Raw genomic sequence first — 13,378 nt, forward strand, 5'->3', positions numbered from 1 at the left:
TTTACAGGACGGTGGTATCTACAATAAATACGGGATCTGGGAGAGACAGATCAACAGGGTCCAAAAAGGAACGGAAAGCCACGGCGGCAGCCCGATTCACGATATATAAAGTTAACAAAGCAAGTAGGAAAAAACGGGAGAAATCGTCTGCCAAAAAGGAAAGAAAAGCCACGAAAACACTGGCTATTGTCCTGGGTAAGTGAAACAACAATGCGGTAATTCAAATTTAATGATGAGCCCGGAACTTCATGTAACCAACTTTGGAACGAGAAATAGTAAAAAGTAAAAGTTTAGAAGCACTGAGACTGTGTAAGTGCGCGTTCAGGGGTTTAATATTGTTTCTTGCAACTTGTATTATACGTAATACCTTTTTTATAAGTTAAACTTGATACATTTTGACACGATTGACTAATTTTATTGTGCGTAGTTTTGTACCGTTTTATCTAAAAAGATGAAAAGTCCCTTCTAAAGTGACGGTATAAAAAGTTTTCATCCGTCTATTCAAAAGAAAACTTGTGCTTTACCGATGTCGAATAACGAGGCCCTCACTGGCAAAGAAACATCTTGTTACATTTGAATGAATGTCGTCCGTTGAGATTTTAATTCCGATTGGAACGACAAAAATCGAACGATAAACTTTGTTGCAGCAAACCGAGCTTAATTAAATCAATTAACACCAATCCCGGACGGATTAAAAAATGACGAGGAAATTCCCGTAGTGGCCGCCAACAAACGGTGTTGTTTTCTGGTAAAAAAGTAGGTCGTGTTTTGTGTTGCAGGGGTCTTCCTCATTTGTTGGGTGCCGTTTTTCACATGCAATATTATGGACGCGATGTGTAGCAAGCTCAATCTGCCGTGTCAGCCGGGGGTGGCTGCATTCCTCCTCACAACTTGGTTGGGGTACATGAACAGTTTTGTGAATCCAGTCATCTATACGATATTTAATCCGGAATTTAGGAAAGCCTTCAAGAAATTAATGTTCCTCGGGCCTTAATTTAACTTTAGATTTGTAAGTAATCTTCAGTTCGAACTCTTTTATAAAATTTCTCTTGCTCAATGTACATAAACGATGTTCAAAAAGACATGTATATCCTGAATTGAATTTTTGCGTTTCTTTGCTCAAGCTTGTGTCATTATTATTATCCTGTACCTGATGACTCAGCGGTTTAGTTTCTTGTCTCTTTCTCTCATTTATCGTTTGTTAGGCGAATAAGGAGATTCCGAATTTATTATAGACATATCATCAACTTTCATTGGAATATTAAAAGCCCACGCAAAACGAGCTTCAATCATTGATAATAATTAGTGTTTTTGTAAATGTTGGCTCCCTTCAACGGAGTCAATCAAGTACTTTCATTCCAAATATATTCTGTGATCGCTCTAAAGTTAGACTAGATTAATTTTAAAAAACGTTTGATATTGTTAAGTTACTCGTTATGTAAATATCAAATTTTACAGCTGCTGTAGAACAATATCATTCTTCGCAACATGAGGGTGAAATTTCGTTATGCAACCAACATCACACGCAGACTTTTTCCCCTAATGATGCGCTCTTACTACTCGAGCATTTGAAATTGCGTTCTTTCCATGTACATAAATGTAAATAAAGTTGCAAATAATTTCGGTGGTACATTTTAAAATCAGTATTAGCTCTTAACTTGCAGTAATATGTCCTCTGTGAACATAGCAACATTTGTGAAAATGCGTGTGTTTGCAGCCATCGCTTCAGGCACACTTTTTGAGCCCCATTTTTACAAACGTTTGCTCTGATACTTCCATCCCTTTGTAAAATCAAAAACCTTACGCTTATTATCATAATACTGTAAGATAGGATGTATTATACTAGGAGCATTGCAATGGACATAATATATCTACTGTTAATAAAGCTATTTCTTATAACTCTCAAGTTTTATTATTAACACGCAATATGTTAATAGAGCACGAAATACTCGAGACAAGTTTGACGCGGTGCACCGGGAGACCTTATCGTAAATTGGAAATTTACATTTACAGTCTCGGAGACATTCCGGGCCAACGTCCAATTTCACAAGGTAAGTTTCTCCTCTGTTAACTATTTTCAGAAAATAAATATTCATACACCATAAACACTTTTTGTCTCGCTGTACGACATCCTTCATAACACGGAAGTTGAAAAATGGATACCTAAAACTCAATTTTAGCGGGCGACCGAGGTAAAACTAATAAATTCAGCTGGGAATTTTGTCGATAGCCCGGATCTATCATCACTTTAATAGACCCTGAATGAATGCATGGTTGTAATTTAATCATAACGTATCATCCATTTTATTTGTACATTGTTGCGCAGTTTTTATCTCCCGAAACTGATCACGCCGTGAATTGTTAAAGAGAAATTGGAAAAGCCCAAATAAATTGAACTGATTTTTAAATATTGCAAAAAGTTAAATGAAAGTGTCCATTTATTTGCTATTTGCGAGCCATGTAATCATGAAATTAAAATATTTTGTGAGTATAAACTGTTTACTCAATACAGTGAAAAACATGCAAAAACTGTGTTCTGCACGTGTAGGATAATATTATTAGATTATTAGAATGAATGCCTGTAAATTATGTGTTTTTAATTCAAAATAAGGATAGCTTTTATGAAAATATTGCAGGAAAATTTTGTGATTACTGAAAACCCTTTCAGTTTTTCAACATGAAATAAACAAACATTTTTTATTTATTATTTATTCCTTGTCAATTTTATTGTTAAATGATGAACGATAAGCCCGTCAACACACAGTGACTTCTTCAAGGATATCCGATTGTTTTCTCACAATAATCTATAAATGGCGGAAATAACAGTTATCTCTATCTTTTTTACGATTTCCCATGGGTAGTTACTCTTCAAAGACACAATATAATATGGCATTGATGTTGTATTTTCCATGAATAAAAAGAATACAAAGAAACATGGAACAACGCACGTTACGTAATTAAACATTTACCCCATTGCGAGTGGTATTTTGAACTTTGACCTAGGGGCCCCAAAGAACCCACGAAAACTGGTCCTCAACTGTTTGAGTTGCGACGAAACAATCAAAGAAGAATATAAAATCAATGAAATTAAATAAGTTTATGTAAACAAAGTTACAGTTACTGTTCGGATTAATAATTTTGTATCATTTTCATACTAAAAAAATATTTGCAGGAAGTAAATCAACGAGCTGAAATTACCACTTTCTTAATTGAACGAACGGACAAGAATTTGCACCTGGATGATTTATTCTTGCATAAAACTCGGTACTGTTCTTCAGGGTAGAAACGCTCAAGAATATTCATCTGAAAAGTGTAATAAAATTAAAAGGAGTCGTCCAAGCAAGACATGACTTTATATTGATTAAATCACTAACAAGCTGAATGATTAAATTGAAATTTATCGGTTTGAATGTCTTTTTTGATTCTTTTGTACTGCCTTAAATTTTCAGGTTTATGAAAAATTTCAGATTCCATACCTATCGAATTCCTAATAAGACTTTGGATTCCTTCTCGCTTCAGAGATTGGCTATTTTTACATTCTCTAAACGCTTTAGCTTCTTCAAATTCCTTTACATTCCTTCAAATTTGTTTAATCCATCATCAAGTGGAACGCAGTATTATTACTTAAGCAATAAAAATCTCCAAAAATAAGTTTTGTAAAAAACCTTTATTAAATAATAACACCTCACGGTAATACTATAAGGTATTGCCTTAGCTTAACAGTCTAGCAACTAGGAATTATGTACAAAATGACTAAATCGGTCTTCTCACTGAGCGTACGCAACTCCCGGATTGCCTTGTTTGACCTGTTGGTTAGTGTAATACTGTGGCGCCTGAGCGTAAAACGACTGAGGAATACTCTGAGCACCCTGAGCCGTATAAGCTTGAGAAGCTTGAGCGGCAGCTTGCAACGCCTGAGCACTATAAGCTTGAGCTTGAGAAGCAGGAACTGAAACGTATTGTTGTTGTGGTGCTTGAGCTAAGTACTGTTGAGGGGCAGCAACGTATCTCTGAGTCTGAGCAGGCAAAGCGTATTTCTGAGCTACTGGTGCGGCAGCATAAGCGAACTGTTGAGGAGCTGGAGCGGCTTGGGCTTGGTAAACGGCAGGAGCCGGTGCAGTCTTGGCTTGTACAGGAGCGGAGGCAAACTTTCCGACGACTTGCGATAAAAGTCCCAAATTGTTGTACTGCACGACCGGACTGGAGTAGGTGAAGGACGAGACATCGTTGGCCAATGAGAATGGTTGTCGGTACGCCGCCACCTGCAGATTTAATTAATTGGAAATTTAATTTCACTTTCGCGGATATGATTTTCAAGGGTCAAGGTGAATGGAACGACCTTCAAGCTTTCTAATTTCTTTCGAATTACTCTTATTGAGAAGAAAGCGATTAGAGTTTGATCGGAATATTCATTAGATGTGTAACATGGAAAAGTAAGGTCCTTGAACTGACCCGAAGGCGGTGGGATTATCACATAAATACGTGATGCATCAGATCAATTTTTAAGAAAGTTGGGATGAGAAGATGTGTGGCTCTGGGCTACAACCAGTGCGGTGTTATGTAAATGCTCACGTGGAGCAGAATATAAATTATTTTATCTGATTGATTTTCAAACGATGACATTATTTTTCTTTTATCTGGTTTAAGGGAAAGTTATTGTTTTATGTAACACTGGTTCTGAAAGGTCAGACCATTTAAGATTTATATTTATATCTGACCACAATTATCGATTTATTGAGACTTTTTTTCAGATATAATAAAGGAATTAATGCGTTGCCAAAATGGAATTGAAGTTTACGATTTTTCGTTTCCGAAACATTTGGCGTGAAATCGCGGCAGAATATACAGAATAGTGGAAATAATTAGCTAAAAGAAAGTCACGAGTTTAGAACAAAGTATGCATACAAACTGCACCTCTTTCCACCTGAAAGAGCAAAATAACAGTCTTTGTACGATCTGCAATTTTATCAAATTAAGAACTGCAGACATTCAGCAGGAACGCGCTGTTATTTTCGTTGTCAATTATCTGAGCTAATTGTAGCTGGATTAAGTATGACTAAAAATTGTCTGAATCGATACAATACCTTGCCTACAGCATCCACCGCCGGTGCGGGGGCGGCCGCGTACTTAGTAAGGGTTGGTTGGGCATAGGCGACAGCTTGTGCTTGAGGTTGATATTGATATTGCTGTTGGACAGGCAGGGCATACGCCGAGGGGGCGGCAGCTTGTTGGGTGTAGAACTGGGGTTGTGGGGATGCGGCGACCACGGTTTTTTGCACCGGTTGTTGCACTTTGGTATAAGCTAAAGCGGTAGCGGGAGCTTGAGCTGAGTACGCCTGTTGGGAGGCGGCGAGTCCTCGCTTATTTTGGATTCCTTGTCCTCTGGTGAGAGTGACCAATGCAAGAACCGCCAACTGAGAACAAGTCGAAAATGAAAGTTAATTAGTTGAAAATGTCGCTGAGCACTATTTTATTGCGTTTTGAGGCGTTGAATGCGAATGAGATAAATTTACATAAAACGGTCGGTTTGGCGTGCAATTAAATTTGATGCTAAAGGACGGTAGTTAATCACTTTCATCAATATTGGAAACCTTTTTTTTATTCACAAGAGCACTGACACTAAAAATTTACTCACGGTGAGGAATTTCATGGTGCTGCGTGATGAGTTGGTGAACAGTTTCAGTGAGAGTGTGTATGCTCAAGAGGGTTCCAGCTCGTTATATATCTTCAACTTCCTGGTGATCTCCTTTCTCCAAACACGCCCTTTTTCTACCCCTCCTTCTTGACTTTTCATTGTTCGCCGATTACTGAAAACTAAAACTGTGTTTTTACTCGATAAGCTTATCATAAATTTTAAATTCTTACATTACAGACATGGCTTGCGTATTCAGATGCTTTAGCATCACCTTTTGTGGTATTTTATAAATTTTATTGCAGCATGTGCAACAACCAGCAGATGTGCATCATCCAACAATTTTTAATTAAAATTTAATTATATCATAGCTAAAGTGGGTGTCATATTTATTTTAAAAACGTTTTTTTTTATAAATTTAAAAGTAGATTCAAGTTGTTAAATGTATCACTTTTCAAAGAGGTACCGGAGTTGTGCCACTTGGAGTAAAATTTCAAATTCCGGGTCTCAACATCAGATTGGGCATTGTTCATTAATTTAAAAAAATAGGTTGCCCACCTTGTTCAATGGATTAATATGTTTCGCCTCATTGCTTTCTCAACATCTTCTTTGCGGTTTATCATTCAATTTTCTGATTTTCTAAAATAATTATATTTCCCACAAAACATATTTTAATACATTAACATTTATGTTAGATTTTCATATTTTCTCGCTCACGAAGAATACCGCAGTTTTTCTCTAGAAAAAGATAATAATTTTACGGTTGAAAGAAGAAAGTATAAGTGTTAATTAAAATATGCAAAATAAAACACATTTCCATCCTAAAAAATTCAGTCATCTTTAAATCGGATAAAATGACTTGGGATAACTTTATATGTAGCTCTAAAACTTCCCTCCATCGATCAGAATTTGTGAATAAAACATACTTATATTTTTACATTTGTAAAAGCGGGAAAAATAAAAAGTTTTATAGCGTTGAGAATAGTTAAATGGGTCATGCAAACTTTATTCTACCAAAACTTTACGGTCGCAAAGAATGACCGATGAAAATCAGACAAAAATAAGGACTAACGTGTGAGTTTTGCAATATAAAAGAAAAGCCATTCGTTAAAAATAGTGAAACTTGACCTTCGCAGTTTGAATAAAAATATTAATTTTAATTTATGTTTATGATTCCGTGTATTTAATAAAACTTAGGACACTCGCTAAGCATAAATTTGCTTTAAAGCAAATTAACGTTGCATTTCCTGTTGCAGGGCACTGATTTCCGGTGTAACCTCTGATATTTAGTAGTTTTAATATCACTGTGATTAATCATTAGCTGTTTACTAGAGGTTTTGTGAAACCAGAAAAAACACAATTGAGACGCATTGCTCTAATTACAACAATTAATCGCCGCGTTTTTGAAAGTAAGTACAGCATTAATCACACACGTGAATCCATCTCGTATTTCCTTGCTCGCTACCTTCTCTAAACAAAGCAACAAATACTAGAACGGAAGAAAGTCTGCTAAGAATCCGGTATCCTCAAAGTAAAACAAGATTGCATAGCAATGACATAATTCGATGATTTAAATATAAACTAATTTCACCGGGAGTCATGTGAAATTTCTCTTTTCAAGTCTTTCGTAATATCAACCCTGTTATTAATGATAATGATCGTCGACAATAAAGAATGGGAGAGGTGGATAAGACCATAACAGTTCGCTTGTAATTTTATTTAAATAAATTTCGGCAACACACAAACACGCATGGGAGTGCAGAATCAGCAATTTCATTGCGTAATTGCCATTGTTATAATTTGGGTAAATGTTGGATGAAGTGAATACCACTCAAAACGCCAATAAAAACTGACCAAAGCGTTGTTTTTGCTGAACTGTATTAGAAATAACGACACAATTAAAATTTACATTACAACAATGGCGTGCTCTATAAAAATTAGCGTGCTGTTCGGTTTTAACACTGAAGGTGTGGACGAAACGGGGGAAAATGGCGTTTTTATTAACGAGTTGCTACTGAGTTTCTTCAAAATTGCGATATGTGACCTTAAAACCAACCAGAAATAAGTGCATAATGAGTTAATGATCCACGGTGTGATTTGATTTATCATCGCGATATTTTCAATGATCATTATTTTGTTCCACTTTCCTGTCACTTAGCCTTGAATTCACAGTGTTGTAACTATTTTTTTAGTCTTCTTTACTTCAAAATTATTTCCGACTGGGCCAAAAAAGACTTGAATAACATTTGCGGCGTCCACACAAAACCACTAATTTAATTTGTACTTCACTTCAGGAGCAGATTCAATTTTAACAAATAACTTTGGAATGGTTTTGTATCGTCCCGGACTTTATCAATGACTCAAACTCATTACACTTTTTTTTACAAAAAAACAACTCTCTAAATTTATTCTCACGTGGCTTAATAACCAATTAATTTCGAAGTTTCCAACAGAAAGTGAAAGATTCGTTATACAGCTCGGTCCGAAATATCTGCACTAATTGATGATCTAGAATGGAATGCAGTTTAGAACGTCGAGTAAATGTGAATTCAAAATGGTACGAGATTACAAAATCGATGTGATTTTCAAATTAATTACCCGTAAGAGAATGTGTTTATTCATTCACATCTAATACGACAGAAATGAAGAGATAAATTCTCGGAGGCAAGAATCTGCCTGGAGATCTTGCGTTTTAAATAAATTTTCTATTTTTAAACCAGATAATTGCGTTTTGTCGAGATCGACATTATGCATCGTTGTCCATGCAAGTTTCATTGCCGGTTACAACATCAAAGAAACGGTGAGAGTTAACATTCACAGGTTTAATATATTGAGCACTTCCTTACATGATTACGCGCGTACTTTTCTGATGCATCAATTGATCTCAATGTACAGTAGAATTTTCTTTCTGAATTCTCCTAATTATCTTTTATGCTCTCTAATTTTATGATGACATGTTGAGATCGCAATTCTAAAATTATAAGTGAAGAGTAAACACTCATCACTTAATTAGTCTGCGACGTAGACTCTTACTTGCTGTCTCTTGATGTTTCGTCTCAAGTCTAGATGGGGATAACAGATTTACCAAGTTTTTGCTGTTATTTCGGATTCAAATGACTCCCTCAGCGTGAAACTTCATGTAAATGGCACCACATATCTCGTTCATGTAATTACAAAATTATGTATTTACCGCACGAATCAATAAACCTTCAGCTTTAGATGCATTATGCTGCAACGATTTTCACTAATATTCAGCGCAGTCACCAGAGATATCTCATACCACGCATTAACAATCAAATAAATTTCAAATCAGAGCACGCTAAATTGACGAGTAAATCACCCTCAAAAATATTCAAAATTCCGCATTAAAATTCATATTTGACAGAATTCTCGGCTTATTTCTCTTCTTATTTTTAGTAGCAACATGTTATTTACATTGAGAGCAACCTCATTCTTCCCATAACGTCACTTTTAACATTTCAGTCCGTTACAAAACTGCCCTGAAATTCAAACGAATTAAAATAATAATATTCGCTATAACTTGATGGATCTAATTTTTTATGTAAGACGATTAATTAAAATTCAAGTATTTTTCCCACTCGGTGTCAAATGCATTTACCTCCGGCATGTCCACATTTGCATAAATTAGAATTGAGTCAAAAAAATGTTTGAGTTTAATCAACTCACGACTGAAATTTTTTCACTTTCGTACATTTTTTTCCCCAAAGTCACACTGCTCGTACATTTTCATTAAAACAGGTAGCTCCGATGCAGTGTTACGTTCTGAACTAGACCTTACAAACAAGGTGGGTTGGGCTGGACAAATCGGAAGTGAATTTCGCTTTCTTTACCAGGTACTTTTCCAGATGTAATCTCAAAAATTATCGTATATTATAATGATTTATCGAGAATTAGAAAGCGCCAGACAAGTTTAATGCTACGCGCTGGATCGTCTCGTGACAAATATAACATAATTTGGTTCCAAACAACTCACAAGTGAATGCTCGCTAAATTACAAAAAAATTATATGAGAGATTATTACGAAATTCTAATGACGTGTTTTGGTCCAACAAATAATTTTTGTGTTTCTTGGTAATTTGAAGTATTCTGGTAACAATACTTTCTTTTCATTACCAATTTTATTGAGCAGACGTTCCATTTTACGCACGAATGTCAGTGTCACGAGAATGGCGTAAATCGTACAAAAGTTTGTATAAGACTGTTTTATGGACACGCAATTCAGTTGTTACAAGGATTAGAAACCTAAAAATTTAAAGTATGTTTCAAGGTAAAGACAAAAAACTGCGGTAGCTCCGATGAAATTGATTGTAAAATTTTTCGCATTAATATTTAGTTATTCGAAAAGAAAACTACTGCTATTACAGCAGCTTTCACAAAAAGTGTGCATTGTTAATGAAAACATTCCAGAGGAGTAAAGGAAATTAAATTTATTTTGAACTTTGAATTTGTGTTTTATATTTCTTTTTTACAAACTGTATTCACTGTATATGTATTTAATGTAAATAAATGTAAAATTTTTGTTCTATATTCAGTCAATGCAAGTTTTGTTGCTATTTTTATCCTCTCAGCTTTTGTTCCGTCATAACATAACACAAATTGAGCTTAGTTTAGAAATAATATGAAGATAATTTTTGAAAATAAAACTTAAATTAATATGTAGTTACGACATTGCACTCTCATAAAACGTCGAACAGATTACTTTGTCAATATAAATAGTAAATAGAGAAATGAACGTCATTCTGGAAATGAAGCACAATTTATCAATGCAGGAAAGTAAACAGAAGTATTGTTGGTTGCCTTCGTCAGTCCCAAAATTTTTATTGATAAATAATTTACTTTAGAAATAGAAAATCAATATTTGAGAATTGCGTCAGCATCGTCAAAAGTTTGCACTAAAATTTAATATTGAAAAAGATAGAAGCTACTAAATTTCCTGAAAATTGTTATTGTCATAATTCACAATGAATTATGATTTAATTTATACCTATTTAGTTATAATTATAAAATGGTAATGTTATCATCACAATGAATTTATAATATGAATAAATTAAAATTAGAATTAATTTAATTGTAACCAAACTAGCCAATCCATAACTTTAAAATATTTTTTAGAGTTGTTCATTGTTTGTTAAAAAAATAACTGAACTAGAGGACTTTCAATCTTGGGGACCATAACTTCAGGACGACTAATTTGTTTACAATATTTATCCCAGTCACTAAATACAATGAAATAGACATAATTCCAAATGTTTTGAAATTTTTGTCAATTGTACAACAAATAAAAACAATAAATCTCAATTTGCAGCATCGTGAGTGACATCGTGAGTGACTTAAAATGCTTTTGATAAACTATACAAACAAAATTACAAAAGTGCTGCAAATTTGATAAACTGAAAATTTAATTAAATATACAAGTTGGCCCATTTAAGAATTTTGACCTCTATTATATCTTTGTTATTTGTGAATGAATTTTACTAAAATTTAAAACCAAGACAACTGAAGAGGTAAAGATTGATTTGGCGTTGCAGACGACACCCTTTACTTCATAAGGTAAATTTTATTCGTCTTAATTTAAATTTAAATCATTTAAAATTGTTCTTATCTTATAAAGCGACAATAATAACAGGCGTTCACTGATAAATCGACCGTCTGAATAGCAGATCCACCTTTCAAGAAACAAAGGACTAAGCGAACTTTTTCAAAAGCTACAAAATCATTTCCAGCTATGAAGAAATCAAGGACAATTTTGGATATCTCTCACATTCTCCTTTGAGGTTATTCTCTGATTATGCTTAATTCAACCTACTGAGGTCTATTTTGGATCTATTATGCTTTTGTATTTAGATCTTTTGGAAATTATTACAATGCGTTCATACAGAAACTGTTCAAATTTGTCAAGTAAGGTCAGCAAGAGAGCACAAAATCAACTCTTTGTTTTTATTTGGTTTTTTAAAACTATCATTACTAATTAAATCGTTTAATCGTTAAAAAAAAATTACTATTTGGCAAAATCAACCAATTCTTAAACTGAAAGAAGGATCCAATTAATTTTTGGTAAATAAATTTAATTTTGTGTATAGTAAATATTCTGAATAAATTCAATCATAAAAACGTGACTAAAATTACATTTCTAATAAGTAGTTTAATTAACGTCAAATCTTAATTCCTCCACGTATTTATTTTCTAATATGTTTTTTTGGAATTTTTTACACACAGTAAAAAAATTTCATTTTTTTAAGAAACTTTCGGACCGGATCCTAGTCGTAAATTATCTGCAAAGTTCAGAGCTTCGATTGAAAATTTTTTAGTTTATCTCTCTCATAACTAGACCAATTTTATTGATATCGATTTAAATTTAGCGGGAAAGTGATTTTGAAAGTATTCTTTACTAATTCTAAGTTTAAAAATTCACAAAAATCGGACATAAACTTCTATTCTATTGTTATAACACTAGATCTTCTATTATAGGTGCCAACTCAAATTAATTCGGTAAATATTCTCTTATTTGTAGGTAAGTCAAAACGCACACAAAGACGCATTTTTAATTGTTTTATCTGGGACGGTTTAACTGATCTTCTTTCGGCTTTGACATAGTTTTGTCATTTTGCACTAAGTGAGTAAGTTAATACCAATATGCATTATTCGTAAAACTACCCCTAAATTATCGAATTTTCAAGTCATTTAACTTTTAAATTAAATGTTTTTTCCAATGTTTGATTCTTAGTTTTAGAAGAAAATGTGAATACAAGCAGTTGAGAATAAGAACGAAACTGATACATTAAAAAATAAGCGAAATATTTAGACGATACTTTACATGGGATTCTCCATAAGAAAAATGTCTTGGCACTCGCCTTAAGATGCCGCAAATTGGCATTTATTATTCTTTTTACTTGATGTACTATTGACAAAAGTCTCAAACTTTTAGAAATATGTTTATTTTTCACGTATATCCGATGTTTTTGTTGACTGGGCTTAAAGTAATCCTTACGTTTGCTTCTATTTTTTTTGCAAAAAAAGAGACTTCTATGTTATTGTTCGCATATTTTTTTGCGCTTTGCTTTGAGAATTTACGTAACTACCAATAAATTGTTTAGTTAGTAGCCGTATTTCGTCCAAGAATGATTGTTTTATGTTTAAATTATTGCGATTTTCATGTGGCCAGAATGTCATAAAGTTCTGCCTCGAGAATCATCTGTTGCACCACATCACCAATTTAAGGGAACAGGATCTCAGGTATTCCTGACAACTGCATGGAATCTACAATGTCAATTTAAAATCTCGAAAGGTTCCATTCAGTGGTCGCATGTCTTTTTACAGTTAAACTACCGTATTGTTTCGAATATCAAACGCAGTTTTTTCTCGTTTTTGCGTGCGTCTTATATTCCAGGTGCGTCTTATAATATAATCAATGAACTTATAAGATGAGTCGATAAATCAAAATAGCATTTCTTCCAGTCGGAGTTGTACAAATTGTACTTAGATATTTTCGTTTAAGTAATTTTTTTATGTTCTTCAGTTTAATGTACCTTCAGTAGACTCTCGATTAACCAAACTAATGTGAACCAGCCTTTGCTCGGATAATTAAAACTGCAAAGACTGTTTGAACGAAAAACTATTGCACGAAAAATCAACTTATTATTGTTTTTATTTGTTGTACAATTGACAAAAATTTCTTTTAGAATTTGTGTATGTCGATTTCATTGTCTTTGTTGACTGGGCTATCAG

The 13,378-nt window shown here is 33.7% G+C and overlaps 2 protein-coding genes across 4 annotated transcripts in view; one reads left to right on the top strand and one right to left on the bottom strand.

Moving 5' to 3' along the window:
* Dop2R (dopamine D2-like receptor) overlaps positions 1 to 1,881 on the top strand; it is an 89,526-nt gene extending 87,645 nt beyond the window's left edge. For all 3 annotated transcript variants that reach the window (XM_088043409.1, XM_088043410.1, XM_088043412.1), the window contains 2 exons: positions 8 to 195; positions 780 to 1,881. In XM_088043409.1, coding sequence (XP_087899535.1) covers positions 8 to 195; positions 780 to 994 — 403 coding nt within the window. In that variant the 3' untranslated portion in view covers positions 995 to 1,881. The remainder of the gene's footprint in view (positions 1 to 7; positions 196 to 779) is intronic.
* Positions 1,882 to 3,659: 1,778 nt separating this feature from the next.
* LOC148169559 (uncharacterized) lies at positions 3,660 to 5,706 on the bottom strand. Its single transcript, XM_088043460.1, has 3 exons — positions 5,636 to 5,706; positions 5,085 to 5,414; positions 3,660 to 4,262 (listed from the first exon to the last, which is right to left on the bottom strand). The coding sequence occupies exons 1-3, from the start codon at positions 5,648 to 5,650 to the stop codon at positions 3,768 to 3,770; spliced, it is 840 nt and encodes a 279-aa protein (XP_087899586.1). The 5' UTR covers positions 5,651 to 5,706; the 3' UTR covers positions 3,660 to 3,767.
* Between the last annotated feature and the right edge of the window lie 7,672 nt (positions 5,707 to 13,378).

This window comes from Gnatocerus cornutus, chromosome 8 (assembly GCF_029298725.1).
Source record: "Gnatocerus cornutus isolate USDA-ARS CGAHR chromosome 8, icGnaCorn1.1, whole genome shotgun sequence".
NCBI lineage: Eukaryota > Metazoa > Arthropoda > Insecta > Coleoptera > Tenebrionidae > Gnatocerus > Gnatocerus cornutus.